Source organism: Mytilus edulis, chromosome 6 (genome assembly GCF_963676685.1).
Source record: "Mytilus edulis chromosome 6, xbMytEdul2.2, whole genome shotgun sequence".
Lineage (NCBI taxonomy): Eukaryota > Metazoa > Mollusca > Bivalvia > Mytilida > Mytilidae > Mytilus > Mytilus edulis.
Window position 1 is genome coordinate 7,174,734 of NC_092349.1, and position 25,182 is coordinate 7,199,915.

General features: G+C 30.4%; 3 protein-coding genes across 3 annotated transcripts in view; 1 reads left to right on the forward strand and 2 right to left on the reverse strand.

Moving 5' to 3' along the window:
* LOC139525964 (uncharacterized) lies at positions 1-7,649 on the reverse strand. The gene is made up of 4 exons (XM_071321155.1): positions 6,711-7,649; positions 5,546-5,743; positions 4,090-4,251; positions 1-1,590 (listed from the first exon to the last, which is right to left on the reverse strand). Exons 1-4 carry the CDS (start codon positions 7,557-7,559, stop codon positions 1,006-1,008), a joined length of 1,794 nt encoding a protein of 597 aa, XP_071177256.1. The 5' UTR covers positions 7,560-7,649; the 3' UTR covers positions 1-1,005.
* LOC139529038 (immunoglobulin superfamily member 11-like) overlaps positions 1-25,182 on the forward strand; it is a 238,474-nt gene that overhangs the window by 32,642 nt on the left and 180,650 nt on the right. The window lies entirely within an intron of this gene.
* On the reverse strand, positions 7,576-25,153 carry LOC139528935 (uncharacterized). The gene is made up of 5 exons (XM_071325182.1): positions 25,117-25,153; positions 20,978-21,058; positions 20,692-20,932; positions 7,648-8,520; positions 7,576-7,579 (listed from the first exon to the last, which is right to left on the reverse strand). The coding sequence occupies exons 1-5, from the start codon at positions 25,151-25,153 to the stop codon at positions 7,576-7,578; spliced, it is 1,236 nt and encodes a 411-aa protein (XP_071181283.1).

Here is a 25,182-nt window from a genome sequence, read left to right on the forward strand (position 1 = left end):
TTTTTTCAATTTAATTTCTAGATGTGTAAAATTAGAGATGTATATATATAGATCAAATAATTTATTTCTAGCACAAACTCAATATTATAAATAGTGATATAATATATATAACACAAAACTTAAAACTATATATATAATAAAACAGATAATAAAACAGATATACACACATTTACTCTTTAAACTAAACAAAATTTGTGTTAAAATTTAAAACAGTTAAAATACAGCACAAAGCAAATCCAGGATATGAATAGTTTCCACAAATTCTTCAAATTCAATTAATTTCAAAATGGAATTTTATTAAATAAATTAATTCAGTTCAACTTCTGCTAAGTCATGCATTTAAATAGAAATACACACTATTCTTTTATTAATAACCAATATCAATAAGGCATAACAAAGATATTTGTTATTATTATTAAACAGCTCTCAGAAAAACAAATGGTCTTATTTCATACATAGAGATTCATGCAATTTCCCCTTAAAAAATGTTGAGAAGGTGTTTTTATTATCTTTTGTTATTTACATATACCAGTAGTTTATATGATCAGGAAAAAATAATATCAAAAGGTACCCCACACAAGAGACAGATATATCTTATTCAATTATAAAAATGAAGTATTTAAATTAAGAAAATTTGAAACAGCAAAAGTACCCAGCACAAGGTACAGGCATACATTTTTGATTACCACAAAAAGTTATTTATTTCATTTAGAAATATCTGAATAAATTTTAAACTGTTAATGTATACATCAAGAGGCTTATATCAATTTAAAGTTGTCCCCATTAAAATTATTCATTAATTTAGGAAAATTTAAAACTACAGATATCCTACACTGTCATGACTGTGAAAGCAAGTGCACACTTTATACAGTCCATGAAAAATTTATTTATTTTATTTAGGAAGTTTTAAAAACACAAAGGAATCCTGCATATTTGGCACAGGCACATCCTAAAATTCTTATGTGTGGTGATCCTTATGTACAATAGATGTTATCACTAATTTAATCATACATTCAAAAACCAACGATTGTCCTCTTCGACAGCAGAAACAAGTGGATCGCTTATGTCACTCAACAGGCAAAGATTTGTCATTAAAGTCTTGTTTTCTGAAAACCAAAATAGTCCACATTGTTCTGCTAATGGAAAACGATCCAGCAGTACCCACGTGTACACATTATTCCTAAATGAATGTCTGTACAATTTTTTTATTTTGCCAAAAACCTTTGAAGGATCTCTTGTATGAATTATAAAATCACATGATCTTGCTGAAATTTGATGGGAATCTGTGGCAAAGAAAATGTCCTTTCTTTTGGTTTTGTCGTATCTTGTTGTTGTTTGTATTGATTCTACAACTGGATCAATGTCGCACATTTCAATGTCTGAATTGCTGAATATTTTGCAATACTTTTCCTTGATTATTTTGATGTGATCAGTTGGAAGCATTGTCTTACTTGAATGTTGGTTGGTTTTTAGCAAGTCTTCTTCTGAATTACATATCTTCTTGACAATTCGTCGCAGTGATGTCTGCCTATCAGTTGTTTCTTGTTTAACTGTACCGCTTAATAAATTAAACACACTCCAATCATAAATCTGAAAGAAAAAGAAAATTAATAATAAAATGCAGGACATCTTTAAATAAACAATTATCAATGAGATATGTCTCGCCTTTTTTTAATTTTGATTACCATTATGCAAATGTCGAAACTAAAATAGCAATACTAGTACTTTTACATAAGTTATGCAAATATTCAAAGTCGAAGAACTACGACTGAGGTACATGGCTAAAGAATCTCCATGTAAATGAGATGTGCCAATGCGAATACAACTGCATACCAAATACCATTGACTTTTTATAAACTGTTGTCCCTTTCAACAAACATAAACTTGTTAACTAAGTCAATGAACCATGAAGAGGTGGGTAAAAGGGGAGGAGGGGCAAATATAATCTCCATTGAAATGATTGCTTACTAATTATCATTGACTTCACATAAGTAGTTCCTCTATACTGATCTAATCAGAAACTTATAAATTTAAACTTAGCAAGAGTTTACAAGTTGTTAGACAATGACTGAGGGGGCATGGACAAATATTCTCCCTGGAAATGAGATGTAAAAATGCTTATGCAACTGAATACCAATTTACATTGGCCTACGACTAATGGTTCCCATTGAACTGACCTAATCCCAATCTAATACATGTTAACTGAGTCAAATTTTCAAAGTCAATAAACCTTGACTGAGGGGGCAGTGGAAAATGGAAATGAGATGTGCCAATGTTAAGGCAACTGCATACCAAACAGGATTGACCTACATGAATGAATCAAAATATACAAACAGGTGTTAATGAAAATGACTTTTTTGGAATGTTGAAGGCACTTTTTAGTTTATCAAAAAATGAAAATTATTTTTTTCATATAAAGAAACAGATTTCTACATAGTTACTTGTGGATTATCAAATTTATCCAATCTCGATAGTTAAAAGTATGAATTTTAAAGGTCCCATCTAGGCTTGGACTTTAAAAGGAGTAGGTCCGGTAAGATCCCTTTTTGGCCCCAAAATATAACAGTTTTACAAAATTGTTAAAATGTAAACTTCAAGTTATTTAATGGACAGTTGAATGCTTCTGCTACATAAAAATGGGCTGTTTTTGACAATACAATTGACATATATCGGGTTGTAGCACCATTAAGTCATGCTAAATTACTGAAAACTTCAAAATTCTATCATTTTAGTTAAATTTTTGACGGTTTCCCTTTTAAATCGAAAGTGGCCTCATTCGTGTTCATCCCTAATATTGAAATGTAAGTTGTATTTTATGATAATACATAACATATATAAAGGTTGTGGATGAACACGGATGCGGCCACTTTCAATTTCGACAAAAACGATCTGAAAAGTGACCTTTTTTTGGCATATTTGAGAAATTTTTGAGCAATTTTTGAATCGGATCGTTTTTAAGTACTAAATCAGTTAAAATCTTTCACATTTACTAATTGAATCAAGTGAAATAGACACTTAAGGTGGTATGGGTGTCTTCCTCCATCTTGGATTGTTAAAAACAGAGAACCAAAGGTCCAGATTTTCTAACAAATTAGCAAAATTTGATGCAGGAATGCAGATATTTAATATGAATTTTCATTAAAAAGAACCAATTTATAAGAATATAACTTATAAATATTAACATTTTTGCAAATGTTGATTAATGTTTTTTTTTTTTTTTTTTTTTTTTAAATTGGCATTTTAAGGGGAGGTAGCTCTGAAACAATGCATTTCCTAAAGGATTCTACATGGAATTTTCCTATTTTGTATTTTAGCTGAATAAAAGGTACGGTGACCCTATCTTTTCTTTTGATATTCTCAGAGCATTGTCTGAAAGCTATCTTTTCCTTTTTTAACAATTCTATCATTTTGTTTACTTTTTAATCACAAAATGGTGTTTTTTCCTGTATAATCCATACAAAATGTGTCATTTTGTCACATCCTGTAGCTTGAGAAAATGTGCGGTGACCTATAATTTTTATTATATTTTTCAACATATATCAATAGATACTACGTTTTGGCAAGTTCTATCATTTCTATTTTAGACTCCCATACCACCTAAAATGTTTAAAAGTGGTCAAAATCTTTTGTCAGATGAAACTGAAATTTGAGGCCAAAATGAGTCCTTACCGGTCCTACTCCTTTATAATTCAACTATCTTGATCAAATATTTAGTTACATGGACGCGGAACCTCTTGTGATTCTTGCTGCAGTGAATATAAAGTTTTATCAAAGACAAATTGATGGGGTTCGTGTTGTTTATTCTTTAGTTTTCTATGTTGTGTCATGTGTACTATTGTTTTTCTGTTTGTCTTTTTCATTTTTAGCCATGGCGTTGTCAGTTTGTTTTAGATTTATGAGTTTGACTGTCCCTTTGGTATCTTTCGTCCCTCTTTCAATGATTTTAGATGATAAGAAAACAGAAAATTTATATTCCTATCATAAGACAATTATTGTGCCGATAATTTTTTTTTTTATCTTTATACCGCAATTTTTTAATGATCAAATTGTTTTTTAGCACTTGTTGACAAAAATAAATTTAAAACTTACACGATATGTTTGCATAACTGTTGACTCCTCATGACCATGTTGCACGATCTGTCTTGTAATCCAACTATTGGCTCTTTCTAATGGATACAACCATCGGTCGTACAATGGCCCAAAATCATTATAGCCTTCAGGAATGTGATGAAGTAAGTGGGTGGTCAAGTTCTGCAAATCAAGAAACAATTTCTACACATTATAATTATTATTTGTTGTAAGTGTAAAGTGATTCTTAAAATAAAGTTAGAACCTGTTAGGCTGACATTTATTCCAATCTTTCAAGTTATTTAGAAACTAATTAGTATCACCAGAAGTAAAGTTTTCATATGCCAAAGAGGTCAATGCATATTACAAAACACACATGTTGATTATTTACTGCAATTATAGAGAGAACTGGAACTGCGAACGAGTTAATTATACTAAATTGAATTAATTAAAAGGGGTATCCTGCATTTATTACATCATATGACTCATACACTAGAAGTCCTATGATAAGGCCCTAATCAACAAAGGTCACCATTCTTATCTGGCCACTTCAATACATTTTGTGAACATAATTTTCATATAAATCATTTTGTTTAATAAACAAACCCATAAAATATAAAAAAAGAAGATGTGGTATGATTGCCAATGAGACAACTATCCACAAAAGACCAAAATGACACAGACATTAACAATTATAGGTCAATGTACGGCCTTCCACAATGAGCAAAGCCCATATACCACATAGTCAGCTATAAGAAGTTATTTTATGTCACAAATTTATAAATAAAAACACTTTCTGCGGTAACAGGTTTCAGATGTTTGGTATAAATCATATTTAAGAAAAAATAAGTTAATATCTAAAGCTAAACAACTCTGTTAAATCCTCCCACCAAAGGCCATCTTCATCACAAAGCTACTTTTCATTTTTCCCGCCATGTTCTATTTTCAATAAAATTGGCTGTCCTCCTTGGTTGCCAAGTCATTATTATTATATATATAAATGTATATGTACCCAGCCACGTCTAATCTGTGTTTATTTGTAAGATGTATATTTCTATTTGTATCCATCTGATGAGTTAAGCCATTTCAAACAGATTTTTATAGTTCTTTAATATATTGTTCTGTAACACTACTGTCCCACTGTTTCACCCTACCACATTTTGTATGTATGTACTTTCTCAAGTCAGCAGCCTGTAATTTAGTGGTTGTTGTTTGTTGATGTGTTACAAATTTATTCTATTCATATTTTGTACATAAATTAGACCATTAGTTTTCTCAATTGAATTGTTTTACATTTGTCATTTACACTGTAGTGTCCTTTTATAGCTGACTATGCGGTATGGGTTTTGCTTATTGCTGAAGGCCTTAGTTGTAAATGTCTGTGTCATTTGGTCTCTTGTGGAGAGTTGTCTCATTGGCAATCATACCACATCTTTTTTTATATATTTTAAAGTACAGATCTGTAACCCTATTTTACCTGTAAAGTGAGTGGAAAATCCCTTTCAAGCAATGTCACAGCAAGATGAGTGTCTGCTATCAATGGTGGTATTTCATCTTTCATGAAGGTTGGTTTAACCAGTCGACTAAGCACAGTAAACAGTTGGAAAAGGGTTTGTTCCTGTTGATGTCCAAGTAGTCCTCTCAAACACCAGGCAGCTACATTGTAGGTCACAAACTAAAACAGAATTTAAAAATTCAGAATGCATTGATATTCAAATTCTATTTATTAATGTTCTACTCTACAAACCCATCGTTACCATGACTCATTTGATTTATTTGTAAAAACCTTTCTAATTTGCAGTAGTAATTATTATGGCTCATTGTTATAGTTTTTCAAATTGTTCCTGATCAAAGTTCTGATGATATGTAAGTGTGAATGGTTCTCTTAGTTAAACTTATGTCAAATTTTTTTTTTTACTTTTCAGAAACTTATTACATATCTTTAACCAAATTAATTGACAGTATCTACTTATATAATAGATAATTAAAAAAAATTTTTTTTTTTTTCCAAACAACTATGGAGCTTTTTTTTTTTTTTTTTTTTTATCTTAAACTAATAAACATCTGGTTGCAGAGATTATCATGGACTCAATACAGGTCCACTTATAAACAATTAGATATATATATGTAACGGATCTTATCTCAAAATACATATATCCTAGCTCACTGTGACTTTAAATTTCTAAGAAGCCAGATTCTCAGATTTTAACAACAAAAAGGGTAAATTTATTACAAAGGTACGTTACACAATTCTAATATGATCAAGAAATTTCAAAAAAAATTAATTTAACATGTTTGAGAGATTAAAAAAAAACGACTTTTCAAATATTGAAAAACACGAGGATTTGTCTAGCTTCAATGGCAATATTTGGATAAACTCAAAATAATTTTCAGATTGATAACTCTTCACCTGTGATTCTGGCATAAAATTATGTAATTTAATCTTGGACCAATATTTGATTTGAATTTTAATGATTTTGGTGATTTTGAAAAAAAATATTACAAATATTTTAAAAATATTATTATAAAAGAGGGACGAAAGAGTATAAAGTATTATGAATTTGCTTCAAAAATTTAAAAACCCTGAAAATATCCCACAGGTTACATGCCCCTAAAACATAACAATTTAAGAAATTACTTACTTGTTGCTTTCCATGCATGGTTCTCAGAGTCAATTGTCGGGTGAAGTGATCAGCTGGGGTGTAGTCAAAACCTTTTGGGTATTCTATTGAACTAGCTCTTTTGTCTGCAACCTTAATTTTAAATTTGGAAAGTGACCATGGTGCCTCTGGTATTGTAAGTGCCTCTGGTATTGTAGGTGATTCTTCAAGACTAGTGGGAGTAGATTTGGTTTTTGGCGGTTGAGTTTTCTTGCGCTGCTTTGGTGGATTGACACAAGGTGCATCTGGTGCCTTTCTCTTCATATTTGGCCATGTCTCTTCAAATCGTTGGTATTGTTTTTCACAGTTACGAACTTTAATGGTGTCTGTCTTGCCACTTATCAAGTCTAGTATGTTGCTGATGACATCAGAGATAGTGTGCATGCCATCAGTCTGCATCTGTTTAAGTCTATCAAAATATGGTAGTGAGGTAAGTGGATGGATACCCTTTACATCAGTTTGCTTTTGAAAATTTGTCTTTTGATTTTTGTTTGGTTTTTGGTCAAACTCCCGTCTTGCTGCCATTTCTTTCTCATTAGTGAAAGACTCAGGTCTGGTACTGTTTATTGCACTCTTTATGGCAAATGATTTATTATCAAGTCGTAGTGGTGAATCTGCTGGTAAAAATTGCCTATTACATACATGTAAAGTCTTGTTCAGTGTGTTGCTTCGGACACCATCTTCTTTACAAAACACACAGGATCTCAATGCAGCTTGGCCTGATAAATGCAGCAGCTTGGAAAAAGCAGAGATGTCGCATAAGTACTGCAGCAAAGCTATCTTCACAGTAACAGGTGCCTCTTTATGGGAGTCATACATCTTTGATTCCATGTTCACAAGTAGTTCATCAACTAGAATCGATATGTAGGGGTCAAGAGATTTTGGTTCTTTACGTCCATGACCTGGTACGATTCCCAACAACATCATCGGACCTAAGACATAGCGGATATCCTGTGGAAGAGTTATCCAAGTAAGAATGATAGGCCACATCGATTTTAAGGCTACAGTGTTTTTATTTGGATTAACTCCATCTGTGAACAAAGCTAGCGGTACACAGCTAGATACATCAGAATCTTTAAAAATACCATGTTTCATCTGATCTATGAATATTTTACCATCAGTATAGTCACTAAGTTGGCCATTTATTTTCACCTTATCTGCATGTATAAGTTTTGCAAGATTTTTTGTACCGTAACAGCGGTTGATCCTAGGAACAACAGGCATGTAGTTGTAAGTTTTCCTACACCTATTACTGTCTTTGTAATGTAGCAGTTCGTTACACACTGAGCAATTGCGGACATCATCATTTATTGGGAAGCATTTACAGTCATTAATGCAGCATTTGTACTGTATAATTGGCATCAGAAGTGGCTTGATGATATTAAGTGCTTCTTTATAGGTTGCTGGAAGAAGGTTAGGCTGTGGAAGGATATGTTTCTCATGCTGTAAACACTCTGTAAGAGCTGCTTTTGACATGCCATTGTTCGTTGAAAAAATTAGCATATGTTCTGCTATTGCGTCAAATATTGTTCTTGAAGATCCATCAAAAAGTGGTGTCTGATAAACATCTTTCTCCTGGCTTTTCTGCAAATTGTAAAGGTGGTCTACATCAGAGAAGTTCTGCACATCTGCCAAATTGTTTATATGTTCATCATGTGCATTCTTGCAGTGTAAACGAAAGGTCTTTATGTTCACAAATTTCCCATTGCAGGTGTTGCACATGCAACAATGTCTCTTGCTGTCTGATGACATGATCAAGTAGAATATGCCTGCTGGTGACGGCACAACCTCACTGAAATATAAATTGAAATGGTTTCTAAAATAGATTTTTTGAGATTTTTTCCCAAATCAATAACAATATCATGAATAAATAATTTTGCTGACTACTGTTCTAATTCATGACTCACAAAACAATGGATTCTTTATGGTATCTAGGGATTTTATACTTTACATTTCTGTGTTAACTTATGATCGTTAATCAAATTGTTTACTCTCATAATTTTTGTCATTTTTAGACTGTTTTTATTATACGCCCGGGACGGGACGTATTATGGTATAACGTTGTCCGTCCGATCGTCTGTCCGTCCGTCTGTCGTCCACAATAACTCAAAAACACCTTCACCAATTTCCATGAAACTTAAGTGAATTGTTTATATCTATTGACGTAAGCTCCCTTTCGTTTTTTTTTTTAATTTCAGATTTTAAGTTTTGGATTTATGGGGCTTTATTCATAAAAAAGGGGTGATTTTCAACACTTCGGACAATAACTCAAAAAGGCTTTCACCAATATTCATAAAACTTTGGTGAATTGTTTATATCTATTGATGTAAGCTCCCTTTCAATTTTTATAAATTTCAGATTTTAAGTTTTGGATTTATGGGGCTTTATTCATAAAAAAGAGGGATTTTTAACATTTCGGACAATAACTCAAAAAGGCTTTCACCAATTTCCATGAAAATTTGGTGAATTGTTTATATCTATTGATGTAAGCTCCCTTTCAATTTTTATAAATTTCAGATTTTAAGTTTTGGATTTATGGGGCTTTATTCATAAAAAAAGGGTGATTTTTAACACTTCGGACAATAACTCAAAAAGGCTTTCACCAATGTCCATGAAACTTTGGTGAATTGTTTATATCTATTGATGTAAGCTCCCTTTCAATTTTTATAAATTTCAGATTTTACAAAAAATTTCCGTGTTATGAATTTTTATGCTTAAAAAAGGGGGGATTTTTCCAATTTTAGGACAATAACTAACACTTTCACAAAATTTTATGTATGGATGAAAAATTAAGACAACAAACTTAGTTAAATTTGAGGTAGCCTTAATAGTGCCAATTCTTTTGTGCATTTTTATTTATTATTGGGGGGGGGGGGGGGGGGGTATTTGACAGGGCTCACACTATTTCTAGTTGATCATATAAATTCATTTAAAGCATAAAAGACAAGTTAAAAGAGCAACGGGCTTATCATGCGCTAAAGCTTGTAATGTGTTCATAAGTTAAGTTTTTTAATCAGCATTGTCAATAATCTATTTTTTGGGGGAAATTGCAAAATTGAAATTTGTAAATGCAATGGCCCATTTAGCCCCTACAGCTGTATAAATTAATTCTTAGCTGTATATCAGTTGTAATGTTGAAGAAAAATGTAAGTTGAATTGAATCAATTTAGGAAAATAATTAAAGGTGACTATGTATAAAAAAGGAGACATGGTATTTTTGCCAATAAGACAACTGTCCACATGAGACCTGTATGCATAGGCGGATCGAGAGGGGGCCCTGGGGGGCCGCCCCCCCTTTTCGTGGGAAATAAATTGGTTGATTATTTAGGGAATCATTGAAGCATGACTGGAGAGGGCCCCCTGTATATGTAGGTCAGTCAGGGCTAGACTATAATACACATGAAACGAAGCTACACATTTTCATGCTTGTACCCTGTTAATTGTTTATTTTAGACTTTTAACAGTATGGATAAATGTTATAAATCAAATATGAGAATTTGATTAAAATCAGTGATTATGAATTTGACAGCTAGTGCCCCTTTAAGAAAAATATTAAAATGAAAAAAAAAACTCTTATCAGAGTGAATCCTGGCAGAATAACTTAAAGTCCATATCTTTTTTACAAAATTTACTTATGGATAATAATCTTAAGATCATAAACAACCTTCTGACCATGTTTGGTACAAATCCAGAGTAGTTTAATAAATTAATTTAAATTTCAAATCTTTTAACCACAGAGTGAATTTTTATGGATACAGCTGTCAACAATGGAATGTAGGGTTGTTATGTCTCTCTTTTTCAACAAAAGTTGACTAGGCTCCACAAATGTCAATGATGATTAAAAGAAGTTAAAGAGATTAATCTATTAAATATAAAATGAAATTTGACAGCAAAATACCACTTGATATATAACAAATAGTTTTTACAATTTGAAAGAACAGTATATTATTGAACAGGATAATAAAAATCCATGTTGATTTGAAAATATTATCTATATATATAGATATTTTAAAAAGGGCATTCTGACATCAGTTTGAACTGAAAAAATCTGGTTTTGATTCATTTTCAACACTTTTACCTAATATTTAAGTCCTAATAAGTCTATATTTTAGATTAATAAGAATTAACAATTTAATTTTTAAAACATTTTTGAATAAAGATTATAAAATTATATGCAATATTTTTTCAGGTAAATAAACTACAGGTAAATGAAGTCCTTAAAGTCCTAACACCTGGCATTGCGAGGTGTAAAAAGTTAATTTCTTAATAAACAACAGCCCCCCAATAAATGATGACAGGGCATGGGTTGAAAGTAATAAAAGTGATAATTGGAGACCCACCTGAACAATAAAAAAACATGTTTATTAACTGTGAAACAAAAATTATCTTCATGCTGGAAATTGAATGAATGAAGAACCTTAATTTATTATGATTTGAATAAAAATATATAATGTAATATAAATTTAACCTTTACCTAATCAGTTCTTATATACACAAAGTGCAACCACCTTGACCTCAACCACCTAACTGAAACCATTTTGAACATCTGTACAATAACGAAAATATCAAAACCAGTGCAAAGTGCAATGCTATATTCAGTGCAAAATCCACCTGATGAGTTTCCTTGTGACAGGCAAAACATTTGTATTTTTTGGTAAAAATAAATCATTGTGAATCACTGTTTACAATGAAAATAGAAATAAGAACACTTAAAATGACTTAATCAAACTCTTTCATTATTTTAATTAAAAAAAATTAAATTAAACAGTTATAGGGAAAGGTTTTATAGTAATATCCACTCAAAATTTCAATCAGTATTTTCCTTTATTTACTGGAAAATATATTTACTGGTACCTTCAGCCTGCAAAGTTTACACATGCCAAATTTGTTTTTCTTCCAGTTTTATGTAAATAAATTAGGCCATCAGTTTTCATTGATTTCATTGTATGACATTTTTCATTTCTTATTCAATAAGATATCCAAGGACTTTAATCATGTTAATTGTTAGACTTAAAAATGAATAGGTTAAATACGGTACGTCTAAACACCACCTAAATCTGTAAAAAAATACACTTTACAATGATTAGTACACCTTATTCATTCATATGAAACCATAACTTTCTTCTTAAGCATGTTAAAGATAGTAAATGGTCCAAATATATGCCAATTGAGAATTAAACTACATGCATGTTTTCCTTTGAAAAGTAAAAAAAAAACTGGTCATCAGAATATATATATACCGTCTACAAAAAAGTTGAATACCAGAGTCCTTTTGCAATTAGACTTTTTGTATCATGACACATCAGCATATAAATGACCAAAAAGTAACTAATTTTCAATTCTTATAGCTTCTGTGCGCATTTATATATTGAAATATATGGGATACAGTTTAAATCACCTTTATATAATTCTCATTATTACATGACTTAAGACCATATTTATATTATCCTCATGCGTTATGCTTTTTGTAATTTTCTCTCAAAGTACCTTTAATTAATAAGAAAGAATAAGTTATGGTTTAAAAACATCAAAAACTTCAATTGGTTGAAATAAATCATGTTTATGTGAGGGTTCCCTTAATTTGAAAATCTCTATTTTCAGGCATGAGGCTCATATAAATTTAACTTTGAAATAGTTATAATAAATCTTATAAAAAAAATAATGTTCCAATGCTTTAATACAATATAATATAATATTCAAGAGCATTAAAATAGAAAATTTTTGTAAAATTTTTATTTTTATAGACCAATTTGATTTAAACCTAAACCAGGTGCTCCGCAGGGCGCAGCTTTATACGACCCCAGTGGTTGAACCATGAACAGTTGGGGCAAATTTGGTCACACTATTCAAGCTTGATTCTGTCTGAATTTGGATTGTGATCAAATTTTTGACATAATATAGGTTTGTTTTTGTCACAAAATTGATGTGGTCAAAGATCTAACAAATCTATTGCACAATACTGTGCAATTGAAGATTTCTTCTTGAAACTTTTCAAAATTCGAAATTTGAAAAAAATGAAGCCCTTCAAAAAATGGTAAACAAAAAATCTCCCCTCCCAACTTTTTGAAACCCCCTTGGAGCAATAACCCTCAAACTCAATCCCATGCTTTCCATTGCAGTATTGAACCTTGAAGTACAATTTCAGAGAGATCCATACACTTTTTTTTGGCCCCTAATTCCAACATATTTTGGGCAATTAACCCAAAACTTAATCCCAGCCTCCCTTTTGTTATATGGTACATTGTGAAACAATTTCATACAATTAAACATATTAAGTTATTGTATTGAAACTAGAAAAATGCTTGTTTTGACCCCTTTTTGGCCCTTAATTCCTAAACTTTGGCCCCATAACCCCTTAAATGAATCCAAACTTTATACTTGTGGTTTTAAACATTGCGGTATAATTTCAGAGCAATTGAAATACTTCTACACAAGTTATTATCCTGAAACTAGAAAAATGCTTGTTTTTGGGCCCCTTTTGGGCCCCTAATTCCTAATCGGTTGGGAACATCATCCCAAAAATCAATCCTTTTGTAGTATTGAACCCCCAAAAAAAATTTCATGAAGATCTATTCACTTAAACTAAAGTTATTATCCGGAAACCAATGTGTCTTCGGACGATGACGCAGACGACGCAGACGACGACATCATACCATTATACGATCCCAAACATTTTTTGGGGTCGTATAAAAATTAGCATCCAAATGTCAATACTAAAATGACCCAAGTTTCTATAATACATGTCCAATGGCCATGAAACTTGGCCAACTATCTCATAGTTTCCAAAGCTTAGGTCAATCAAAGTTTTATTCAGATTTGTTAAGTCTTTCTGTCGTATTAGGTCCAAGGACACAGAACTATCGTCCTTTGGTTTTCGTTGTCTGCGAATATAGTTCCTAATGTAAACAGTATATATAACCCTTTTTTATACACTTTCCCCAATTCATTTCTTGATATAATGCATTCTATATTAAGAAGAGGGATGAACATGATGAAGATATGAATGTAGGACAGAAAGTCACAATTCAGTTTTGAGAATATTTTTCTTGGAACAAAAAACAATTAATTTGAAAATATATTTTTTGTATTTCTAATAATAAACATGTAAAAAGCAATTTCGTAATTACATTTATTCATTAAATATCAATAATGATCAAATAATTGTTGTGAAAACAATATTTCAAAGTGACTTGACAAAAATATATCCTTTGCATAATTAAAATTTTATTCATTTTCATTTATAAAGGTTTATGAGCATTTTCCTTAACCTAAAAATGTAAATGTATAATAAAATGAAAATATTTCTAATTATATTTAAACAACTCAGTGTCAAAAAGTTATTTGTGACTTTTTGTCCTTTCAAATTTGAGACTTTTTATCCTGTCCTTTCTGTCCATTTACTGAAATTACATGTTAAAATAATAGGTGTTGAATCTTTATGTTAAGAAGTAATTTGAAGCTTCCAAACTGAATTTTAGACCCCCTAAACACAGAATTGTCAATATTTTCAGTAAGTCTTAAGCAAGCCAACTATGAGCATGATGAGGTTTCTATGCTTACTTATATATATATATATATAACATAGTTGTATACAGATATAAATATACTCCATATACACTGGATAAGACTTTATCAAAATTCTCACTAAAATAGACACATTGAGGAAGACTTCATCAAAATGCTCACTAGAGAAATTCAAGGTTATCTAAATTCAAAGTTACATGTACATGTACAGTGTTGTGAAAATTAATTTTGGCTTTGGTTAAATAAGGATTTCCTTGATCTTTATTGGAGGTGAAATCCTTATTAAAAGGATCAATAAAAGTAAATTCATATTAATTAATTTGAATGCCATGTTAAAAATCAGGAATGATAATTTTATTTTGTTATCAAAACAAATATTGCATTTTATTTCTGTGTTTTCACACACAGGTAATTAAAAGTTTATTGTCATTATACATGCCCATCTAATGTCATTTTTTTGAAACCATACCATACTTGTGTATTGTAAGATAAGAGATAAGTGTCAGAAGAAGCCATTCATACAGGTTCTTACTAACCTTCTCTACTTTTGACACAAATCTTGTATTTCACTGTCCAATCAATTGATGGCTGTATGAAATTAACCAATTAAAATTAATGAAATATTAAAACAACTAAAATTCTCTTTGCTATTTATAGTAGCATGTTAATTTTTTGATAATCATTCTCTGTGCAAGTATGGATTACAACACTAGCAATAACCTTCCAACATCTTATCCGTATATGAACAACTATAACCATCAACAGTCATACCACACTACATTTCAACAGAATCCTCAGAATCAACTACCTAACCATGTTCCAAACCAACCAATTGTAAGGTGTACATTGAACTGTAAATGTTGTTCTAAGTTTCTTTTGACCGGTAAAGCTTGTTCATGCCATCAAGACAAAGTATCCATAGGTACACAGACTGACAGAAAGATGACTATTTTAAACCAAAGACATCAGCGTATCAGTTCTTACAGGTATGTAATTTTCTTTGATGATTAATTTACAAATAACATGCAATAAAAATTATCTCATGTGTGTAAATATTTACAGGTTAAACCTCTGACTGGTAAAAAAGTTTTTTGCTAAATTATTCAGATTTAAGATTCCTTATTTATTTTCAAACATTAAAAATTAAATGACAATTATCTAAAAGAGTAAAGATTGCAAAAAGGGTAAATTAGAACTTTACAAAAAATAATAACTTTACAGATTTATGCTTCAAATCCTGCTATACCTTCACTAATTAAGGAGAACATCCAAACAACATCGAAAACATTTAAATTATTGACAAAACTTGACCAAAAAATTAATGAGTTTCTTTTTTAATTAAAAAAAATCCATTACAAAATCAAGGGGGATATAAATTTTATTTCTTTAGAAAAATAAGGCCATTGAATCCTAGTTTCATTTTGTATTTCATAAAGTTGTTTTATAATTGATGAAAGCAATTCCCATTTTGAATTTAAACCAATTGTATCATTTGTAAAGGTTATCTAAAATAAGACAACATAGTTTCACCATTCAACCTGTGTTTATATAAAAAATAATTTCATTGTATTATTTTATTGGAATTATTTAAATTGTCTGTGACCCCAACATTTTAGATTAAAAAGTGTAAGCCAATTTACAGAAGTTTGAAAGGAAAATTCTATTAAGTCAAATATTTAGACACCAAGCTGCCCCTTGAATATATATATCATAGGGAATATGTATGTAACATGGTTAAAAAAAACTCTGTACTCAACTTGATGAAGTAAGTTAAGTAACATGAATAATTATACATTAATTAGACATACATGACATATATATTGTAATTCAAAATTAAAAAAAAAAATATAATATGTTATTCTTTATTACAAATGCTTTTACGATGAGTTTCATTTCATTCTCAAATGGCCACTTTTTTCAAGGTTTTAGAACAATTTATCTTTAATAGCCCTATTATTGGAAAAAAAAACATTGATGTACACATTTATTAACATAATGAGCAAAGAATGTAAAAGAGCTGTGTAATTTAGATAAAATTATATTTGGATCTTAATTAAAGCTTTGAACTTAATTGTTAAAATAAGATTTGCCTATTACGTAACAACACCTGCTATTCTGTGACATAGTTCGTGTTATATGTGTATTGTAATTTCAAATTTAGTATGGATATTGAATTTCCATATAGATTATACCAATATCAATCATCATACTTCTTCTGGTAATCTGATTTTGGGTGGCTGATTATGTTATAGGCCGAGATACCATAGATTCCTCTACTTTACATACCAAATAATGGCCCATTTTTATTTTCCAAAATATTACAGGGGGGATTCGAACCAATGTTTTAAGAAGATTGATCTTTTATCTTTCTGTAGAACATTTGTAGAATTTATTCACATTATAAGTGTCATACCACCAATAAAAAGTCCCTATCTGTTAAATCAAATTTTGCTATTTTCTCAGCTTTCTTAATATTTTAACAAGTTTAACTTCATAGAAACCAGGCATATCCTGAATCAATAGTTGTTCCAATAACTCTTTATGGAAGTGAAGTTTGGGGTGTAAGCCATTAGTGTTCAAAGATTCAGATCCATTTAACATTTACATAGTAAATTTATTAAAGAAATCTTAGGAGTACAGTGCATTATTTATGAATGTGCCTGTCCCAAGTCATACCCCGGGATATAAGCAAGTGTAAAATAATATTTAATATATTTATATATATACATGATATACATGACGTACAAGGAATCATGAATAATTTTTCAAACTCTTTAATAAATATCTCTTGATTGCAATTGGCAACCACTGTTATACATGTAATTGCAGTTTTAGAAAACTATTTATAGTAAACATCAAAAACAAAGAGAAATGCTCTCTTGAGTTAGACTATACCTACACCAAATTTATTTTGCTTTCTAAGCGATAGTTTGTTGTCCCCATAAAATTAAGAAAATGTATCAATAATTGGTACAATTGTATGCAACAAAAGTACTACGAGTACAGAATAAAATTAAAACTAATAAAAAATGAAATTAATTTGATGTAAAACATGAACTTTACTAAAAAGAAGTTGTTGTTGAATGACTAAATTGAGGGTATTATGGAATAGAAGGCAGTTTGTCAACCAAAAAAGACAGCCATGGGTAAATCTAAGGGCTTGCTATAATAAAATTATGTTTGTCGACTTTTTTTCCCAATATACGGTCAAAGATCTACCAAGTTTATGCTTGTGTCCTTTTCTTTAATCCGATAAGGTTTTTTGTACCAATTTGTTCCATAATTCTTACACCTCGGATATCATTCACAGTCCAAATTTCCTGACACAAAGTCATTGTATATAAATAAATAAAAAAATACGGCCGGTTTCTAATCATTTGTGACATACTGCAATTTGTGTTTTTGGACACAGCATTTTACTCATAACTCTAATATTTCATGCCCTTCTCGTAATCAATCTCTATTCTTGGTAGATGATATTGTCATCATACAACAGCATAATATGTCGAAATTTGAAACAGGAAGTTTTGAATGAAACGAAATAATCGATGTTTCCCATTAACGGACATAAACAAAATTTGGAAATCGTAATTATTTTAAAATAAAAAAAAATTGGGGTGGGACGATTTCAGAAGGGGGGGGGGGGGGGGTGATGAAAATCTATCAATTAATTTTAATTGGCCTAAAGTATATTAATGATTGTTTTTTTATTGAGAACATCTGTATCACTTGTATTTCTTTTAATGCAATCTAATTTTTCTTTTTGTTCCTTTTTTTAATTGTTCATGAACATCATAATGTGTTAACTGTTGATATATATAGTCTTTTTCTTCTTCCCTGTGAATACCACTGTCACTCTAATATACATGATATAATTTCAATCAATTTAACTATTGCCAATTTATTGTCTTAAATTTGAATGCCATTACCATTTAATGTTAATGTGTTTGTGCTAATAAATATTGTCAATTGTCTATACCAAGTGGGCCTTTTTGACCTCCTAATCACTAATTTACCACTTATCTTTCAAGAGGAAGGAATGTTTTTTTTCCCTGAATAAAATCTGATTCCCAAACTGAGGAGAAAATATTCTATTAAAGCAGAGGAGTTTGGACACAAATATATACTTGAATCCAGATTACCCTCATACCTTATAATGAAAGAAATAATTGGATATCTAGAGCTAAAAATTTATAAAATGGTCTTCTGTGAGAAAAAACTGACTCATGACAAAACAAAATAAATACCCCCCTTTTTGAAGTTAAATGGGTTCTCCCTTATCTTATAGAACTTAATGAAAGTATAATAGTCCCACCCTGGTTAGTCCTATAACATATGACCTCGGGGGCATTATTTACTATTTCTATTTACTGTTCTGATATTTTTTTTTATTATCAATGTTCAGTGGTTCACAGTCGTTTGTTTATGTGTTACATATTTGTTTTTCTTTCATTTTTTTTACGTAAATAAGGCCAATAGTTTTCTCGCTTGAATTGTTTTACAATGTCTTATCAGGGACTTTTATAGCTGACTATGCAGTATGGGCTTTGCTCATTGTTGAAGGCTGTACAATAACCTATATTTGTTAATGTAATATGTAAATGTTAAATGGATCTGAATCTTTGAACATTAATGGCTTACACCCCAAAAAAAATAAAAAATGAAAATATCAGTATAAAAACGTTAAAAATTGAATAAGAATGGACCACATAAAAATTTCTGTCATATAATTAAGACATTTGGTTTTCAGACAATCATGGTAGCAAAATTTTTTAAGTAAATGGATCATTATGAAATTGTACCACAAGGTTCCATACTACAAAGGAAGGTTGCATTTGATTTTGGGGGTTATGATCCTAACTATTTAGAAATAAGGGAATAAAAAACAAGCATTTTATAAAACTTTTAGATAAAATGTTTGTCTTGACCAATTTAATATGATGAATCTGAATTGTGTACCTTAACTTTTTATATTTTTTTACTTGTTTTCAAGTTGGTCCAAAATTGAACTGTGTTTGCTTAAATTAATAATCAAATTCTCCAGGTCTCTGTTATGTGCCTAATCTTAATTATTTATTAGTACTGTGAGTTGTAATGTCCTTGTACATGTATATCAATCTGATTTAAATGTGTTTATTAGCTATAGGTCTTGGTAGGCATTGGTCTGCACTGTTTTCACCTTTAATATTCATGAGTTATGGTCCTTGACTGTCAGAAAAATTAAAATAAATATAACTTTTCTTGCTTTTTTTTTTTATAAATTACATCATTTCTATAAAGAAATATAAATATTGTTATTTCAAGGCAATTTTTCCTTTTGGTATTCATGCTACCAATGTTAATTTCTACAGTACATAGAAAATAAATGTTGTAAGTGCAACAATGAAAAATATAATCATTTACTGCTCAAATATAAAAAAGGAGATGTGGTATGATTGCCAATAATAAAAATTTTCACCAAGTTAATATAGACAACTGTATTGGCGATCAACAATGTGAAAAAAAACCCTTTTAGTTGGCATTAAAAGGCACAAACTTGAAATTATGAACCAATTCGATTCATGGCCTACTTTCTAAAATTATAATTCACGTAAAAGAACTATAACAGACATGATTCATTGACACCATTGTTTTACAGAAATTGTGTACTGGACTAATTTTAACCTGGGGAGGGGGGCATTCACTTTGGCTGTTCAGATATTTAAAAGTCCTTGATTGATTGAAAAAGTAGTACTTTTTTTTAGATTTTTTGTGAGATAATTTGAGAAACACCAATCAACCCATTCTGAAATTTTAAAATGTTATTACTGTTATTAGAGTTCAATCTTTTCTGACAATTCTCACTTATGCTGTTGGTGACAGTCCTTGATTAGTAGTTTTTGGCGCTTTTCTGTCTTCACTTGGAACTTTACAACAAAAAGATTTTAATTTGGAAATCTGTCCTCCAATTGGACATTTATGTTTAAAAAACAAAAGATGTGGTATGACTGCCAATGAGACAACTCTCTACAAGAGACACAGAAATTGACAACTATAGGTCGACGTACAGTCCCATATTGCATATTAGTATACTTTTGAGAACATTTCAACTACAAATTCAAACATATTATTCTTTATGTGAAAACAGATGTAAATATTAATTTTAAAGATTTTTCTTGTGCTGTAATGGAATTATTGGCCCGAATAAGTACAAAAAATGGATTGCTGTCACCTGTAAAATCTTTTTCTGTATTTAAAAATAAGACTTACCAATAAGTTTTCAACTTGAGTTAAGAAAATTATACATGAATATTAAACTGAAATACAAAAATGATATTAATGAACTGAAATGCAAAACTTTACTTATGAACTTAACTTTTATTTAGACAGATTGCTGAAGCCAATGGTGTCAGTGTTAAAAAAATGCCAATCTGTAGCTGTAAAAAGAAACTTAAATTACCCAATTGAAACACCACCAACAAATACCAAGCAACCAAGAAAATCTTCTCCAGTCCATTCATCTCCAGTCCTTTCATCTCCTGACCGTTCATCTCCAGTCCGTTCATCTCCAGTTCGTTCATCTCCAGACCGTTCATCTCCAGTCCGTTCATCTCCAGTTCTTTCATCTCCAGACCATTCATCTCCAGTTAGTCCATCTGCAGTCCGTTCATCACCAGTCCATTCATCTCCAGTGAGTTCTTCTTCAAGTAGATCTTCTCCAGGTCAACCCGTCACGTTGAGCTCACCTGAAGCTGTTGGGTCACCAGAAACAACTAAGTCATTAAATCCACAAGATATCATATCATCCCCAGCATCAACTTCTGATTCTGTCACAACAAGGGTTAAAGTCTTCAAGAATTCTTCTGGTGTAACATTTCATATTCAGGACACTGTTTGTATTGCCCGTGGTAAAAACAGTTGCGACTATGCAAAGGTAACAAGTGTTTGGAACACAAAGGTGGACATTACTTACTTAAAGAATACAGCTAAGGGCTTAAAAACATGGATCGTTTCCCATGACAAGCCATATACAGACAGCGTCCACATCAACACAATCTTTTTTTCATTTGGGAAAGCAGAATGGTCGTCCGACATTCATTGTACAATTAAAGACAAGCTAGCCAAGTTGTTTGAATAGGTGAACCAAATATGAGTCAAAATTGTTATATTGTATGAAATGCTATCAAAAGGCACATGTAGCTTTGAATTGAACAATGCCATGCTCTTATTATATAAACTGCAAAATATTTCACAAGTGTACATGTTTGCTCACTTGTAATGGAGTTATGTTTATATATATATATATATATGTAGGATCATTTCTCAGTATTGTCAAAAATGTTTACATTAATCATGATAATGTTTTTAATAAATAATCAGTGCTTTTTATTCCTGTACTTTTTTTGTGGTCATTTTGAAGAGAATAATCTATGCATCCTGAAATGAATCTTAAAACCCTAGAAAAAAATTACCAAATGATGGTTTTGAAGTATATATTTTTAAAAAACACACTGTGTTGCTATTATACATTAAAATAGAACATAAGAAGACACATGATACATGTAAACAACACTTGCTATTTTTCATCAGAAAGTATAAAAAAGACACATTGAATCCTCCATACATTGTCTATGAGCTTCATACTTTTATCTCTATGAAAACCACTAAACAGAATTAAATCAAACTATGCAAATATGTGTCTGTCTCTTAGGGCTGTAACTTTGTTGTTTAGTCTTGTTATATTTAGAAGGTCTTCTCAGACCTCAATTGGTCAATTTGGTCAAATTTCAAAGATGTATCTTTAATTTTTTATACTTGTTTAAACTTTGGTGTCTGTTGTTATATCAAAATGTCTAATTGTGAATTTCGAAGCCTACATTCAAACCTCTGTAGAATTTGATACTTCTTTCTTATTGCGCATATTTGATGTTGATTACAGAAAAACAATCTTAGAAGTATAGATCATGAAAAGGTGTCTACACATTTTTGGTTTTTGGACATGCAAGACCATTTGATAAGACCTAAAACAATTGTGTAGATAATTTTTCTCGCTTTTTTTATTGATAGATATATATGTGCAATAAAAGCAGAGTGGGTGATTAATGCTCCTAGAAGCCTCAATATAATTTAAAATACTTGTATTTAAATGATATTTATAATATATAAATTCACAACTTATTAAAATTATATAAATGGTCATGGAATTCGACATTTAATGGAAAATAAGGAAATGAAAATCTAATTACACATGAAGTAATGATCATAACACAATAATTTTCATTTTAAATATTCATTTTATTGTTATTTTTTTTATAAGAAAATCCATATAACAAATACAAAAATATAGCAGGGACAGTTAATATTTTTGATATTTTAAATCAATCATACTATTTAAGGTGTAATGTTATTTTTGTAAATATATTGAAGAAATAATGCAATGAAATAGAAAATCACAAATTTTGATCTAGGGAAGGGAAGCAACTCTTTTATATAAACAAATACAAAAATATAGTCATGATAGTAAGGAAAGTTATTATTTTAAATATTTTAAATCAGTCATACTATTCAAGTTGTAATGTTCTTTTTGTAAATAGATTGTTGAAATAATGCAATGGAATAGAAAATCTAATGTTGAAGATTAAGGGAAGGGAAGCAACTCTTTTATATAAACAAATACAAAAATAGAGTAAGGAATGTTAATATCTTAAATATTTTAAATCAATCATACTATTTAAGTTGTAATGTTCTTTGTGTAAATAGATTGTTGAAATATTCACAAATATTAAATATATTTAATCTGATTAGAATATTTTGTGCATAGCTACTTTTTTGATTGCAATTATGTTCAAATGCAATAAAATAGAAAAATTAATTTTTATCAAGGGAAGGGAAGCAACTCTATTATAAATATTTCCCTGTATGGTGAAGACTAATTCAGACTATGTCGAGACTAATTCAGACTATGTCGAGACTAATTCAGACCATGTCGAGACCAGTCGAGACTAAATTTAAAAGTCGAGACAAGTCGAGACTGAGTCGAGACTGATCAAGCCTGGTCGAGACCAGTCGAGACTGTTCAAGAATTGGTCGAGACTGGTCGAGCAATGGTCGGGACTGGTTGAGCATTGGTCAAGACTGGTCGAGCATTGGTCGAGACCAAATTTAGATTTTAAAATACTCAATCAGACTTAATAAGTAAAGTCGAGACCTTAGTCGAGTACAAATCAGTACATTTCAGTACTGTCGTGACAAGGTCGAGCCAGGTCGAGTAAAATGTGTGCTCGATTTTACTGGTCGAGCACAAAAACTGGTCAATTCAGACTCTGAGGAGTTTGTAGTGTAGTCTAATGATTACTTTAAGTTACCTTTTAATACACCAAGGCCCCGTAAAACTCTTGAGTTCGAACATAAAGAGATTAGTGTTAACAATATTTACTAATCATGAATGGAACAGTTTGATACAATTCGCGATTAATCATTTTAATTTTTACTTGTAATGAATAACACAATTGGTCCATTCAGAAGCTAAAACGGCTTACATTGTACCAGAGGATCATATTGCGTTTACCCATATTTTGGTTTGAAAAAGATTTTCTTTAAGTTTTCAATGTCTTTATCGTCTCTATTGATTACATGTTTTCTTCTCCTTTTTAGGAAGTTTTCACATATTGTCAAGTTCTACGACAAGAGGAGCAACATTTACAGCTGATTTTTTTTTAATTCAATTTTATGATATCTCATGGTTGTTGCCATTTATATATTTCTCTCTTGCAAATATTCAATGTATCACCATAGTTATTGTGTTTGATTACGAAGGTTGGACATATATTGTCTAGTTTTTGCTTGCCGTATCTGTGTGTTTCCCCTGTCTGTATTTCCACTGTGTTTCCATAGTGTTGTACTTTAGGTTTTCTTGAATTAAGTTGCATACTTGCATTATATTTTATCATTAACGGTCCCACATTGGTCTCACTATTTTGTTTTTGTTTAAAACTGAAATTCTGTTAGGGAAAAGATATACTTTTAAACAGTAAGTAGGAAATGTTTTGAAATTGTCATATGACTATCATGACTATTTTGTTAGTTTAAAATAAAACACTTTATATGACGTATTAATATAAAAATTAGAATTGAAACGGGAAATGCGTCAAAGAGACGATAAGCCAATAAAAAAAACCTCAGAAAAACAGTCTTCAACAAACCAAGAAAACTACGCACTTGCAGACAGGCTTCAGCTTGCCACTTAACAACACTGTTTACTAGTTGAGTGAAGTAAATCAACGAACCATTTAACTATAACACGTAGCAATTAGTCAAACTGGTATCTAAAAATATAAAAGTAATTAAAGCAACAACTTTTATTTGCTTAATGGAATATTCTTGCTAACCTGCTTTACACTATATAAAACAAAACTTCTTTCTGGGTTATTTTTTTTTTATTTAAAAGAATGTGTTATACTCTTGTGAATCACATCGTTTATTTTCTTTTAGATTATAATTGCGTTGTTTATATAATACAAATTCGAATGCATCGAACATTAATCATAACGCCTTAATTATTATTTTCTGGAAACATTTTTTTCTGATAATCATTATATAAGTCTGACCTTTTAACCCCCAAAAAAAAACCACATTAGTTGCTTCCGGCGTGTTAAAACATGTTTCAAATAGAAGGCATACAACTATATATTTGTATATCACAAGTTATATACAGATCTTTGAGTAAGTATTATTAACTTATTATCATCTAAAGTCTTTACATAAGATTTGAGTACATTTAAATAGGCAAGGTATTTGATCTCGACTGTTATTTATTTACAATGAAAATGATACAGTTAGAACCTTTATGTATTCTGTACAAAAGATTATTTATCTTTTTTCAAACCTAATTCATCATATTCATCAAGTTGTCCATTTTTCATTTGGATAATGATCTTCCCTTAACTTACAA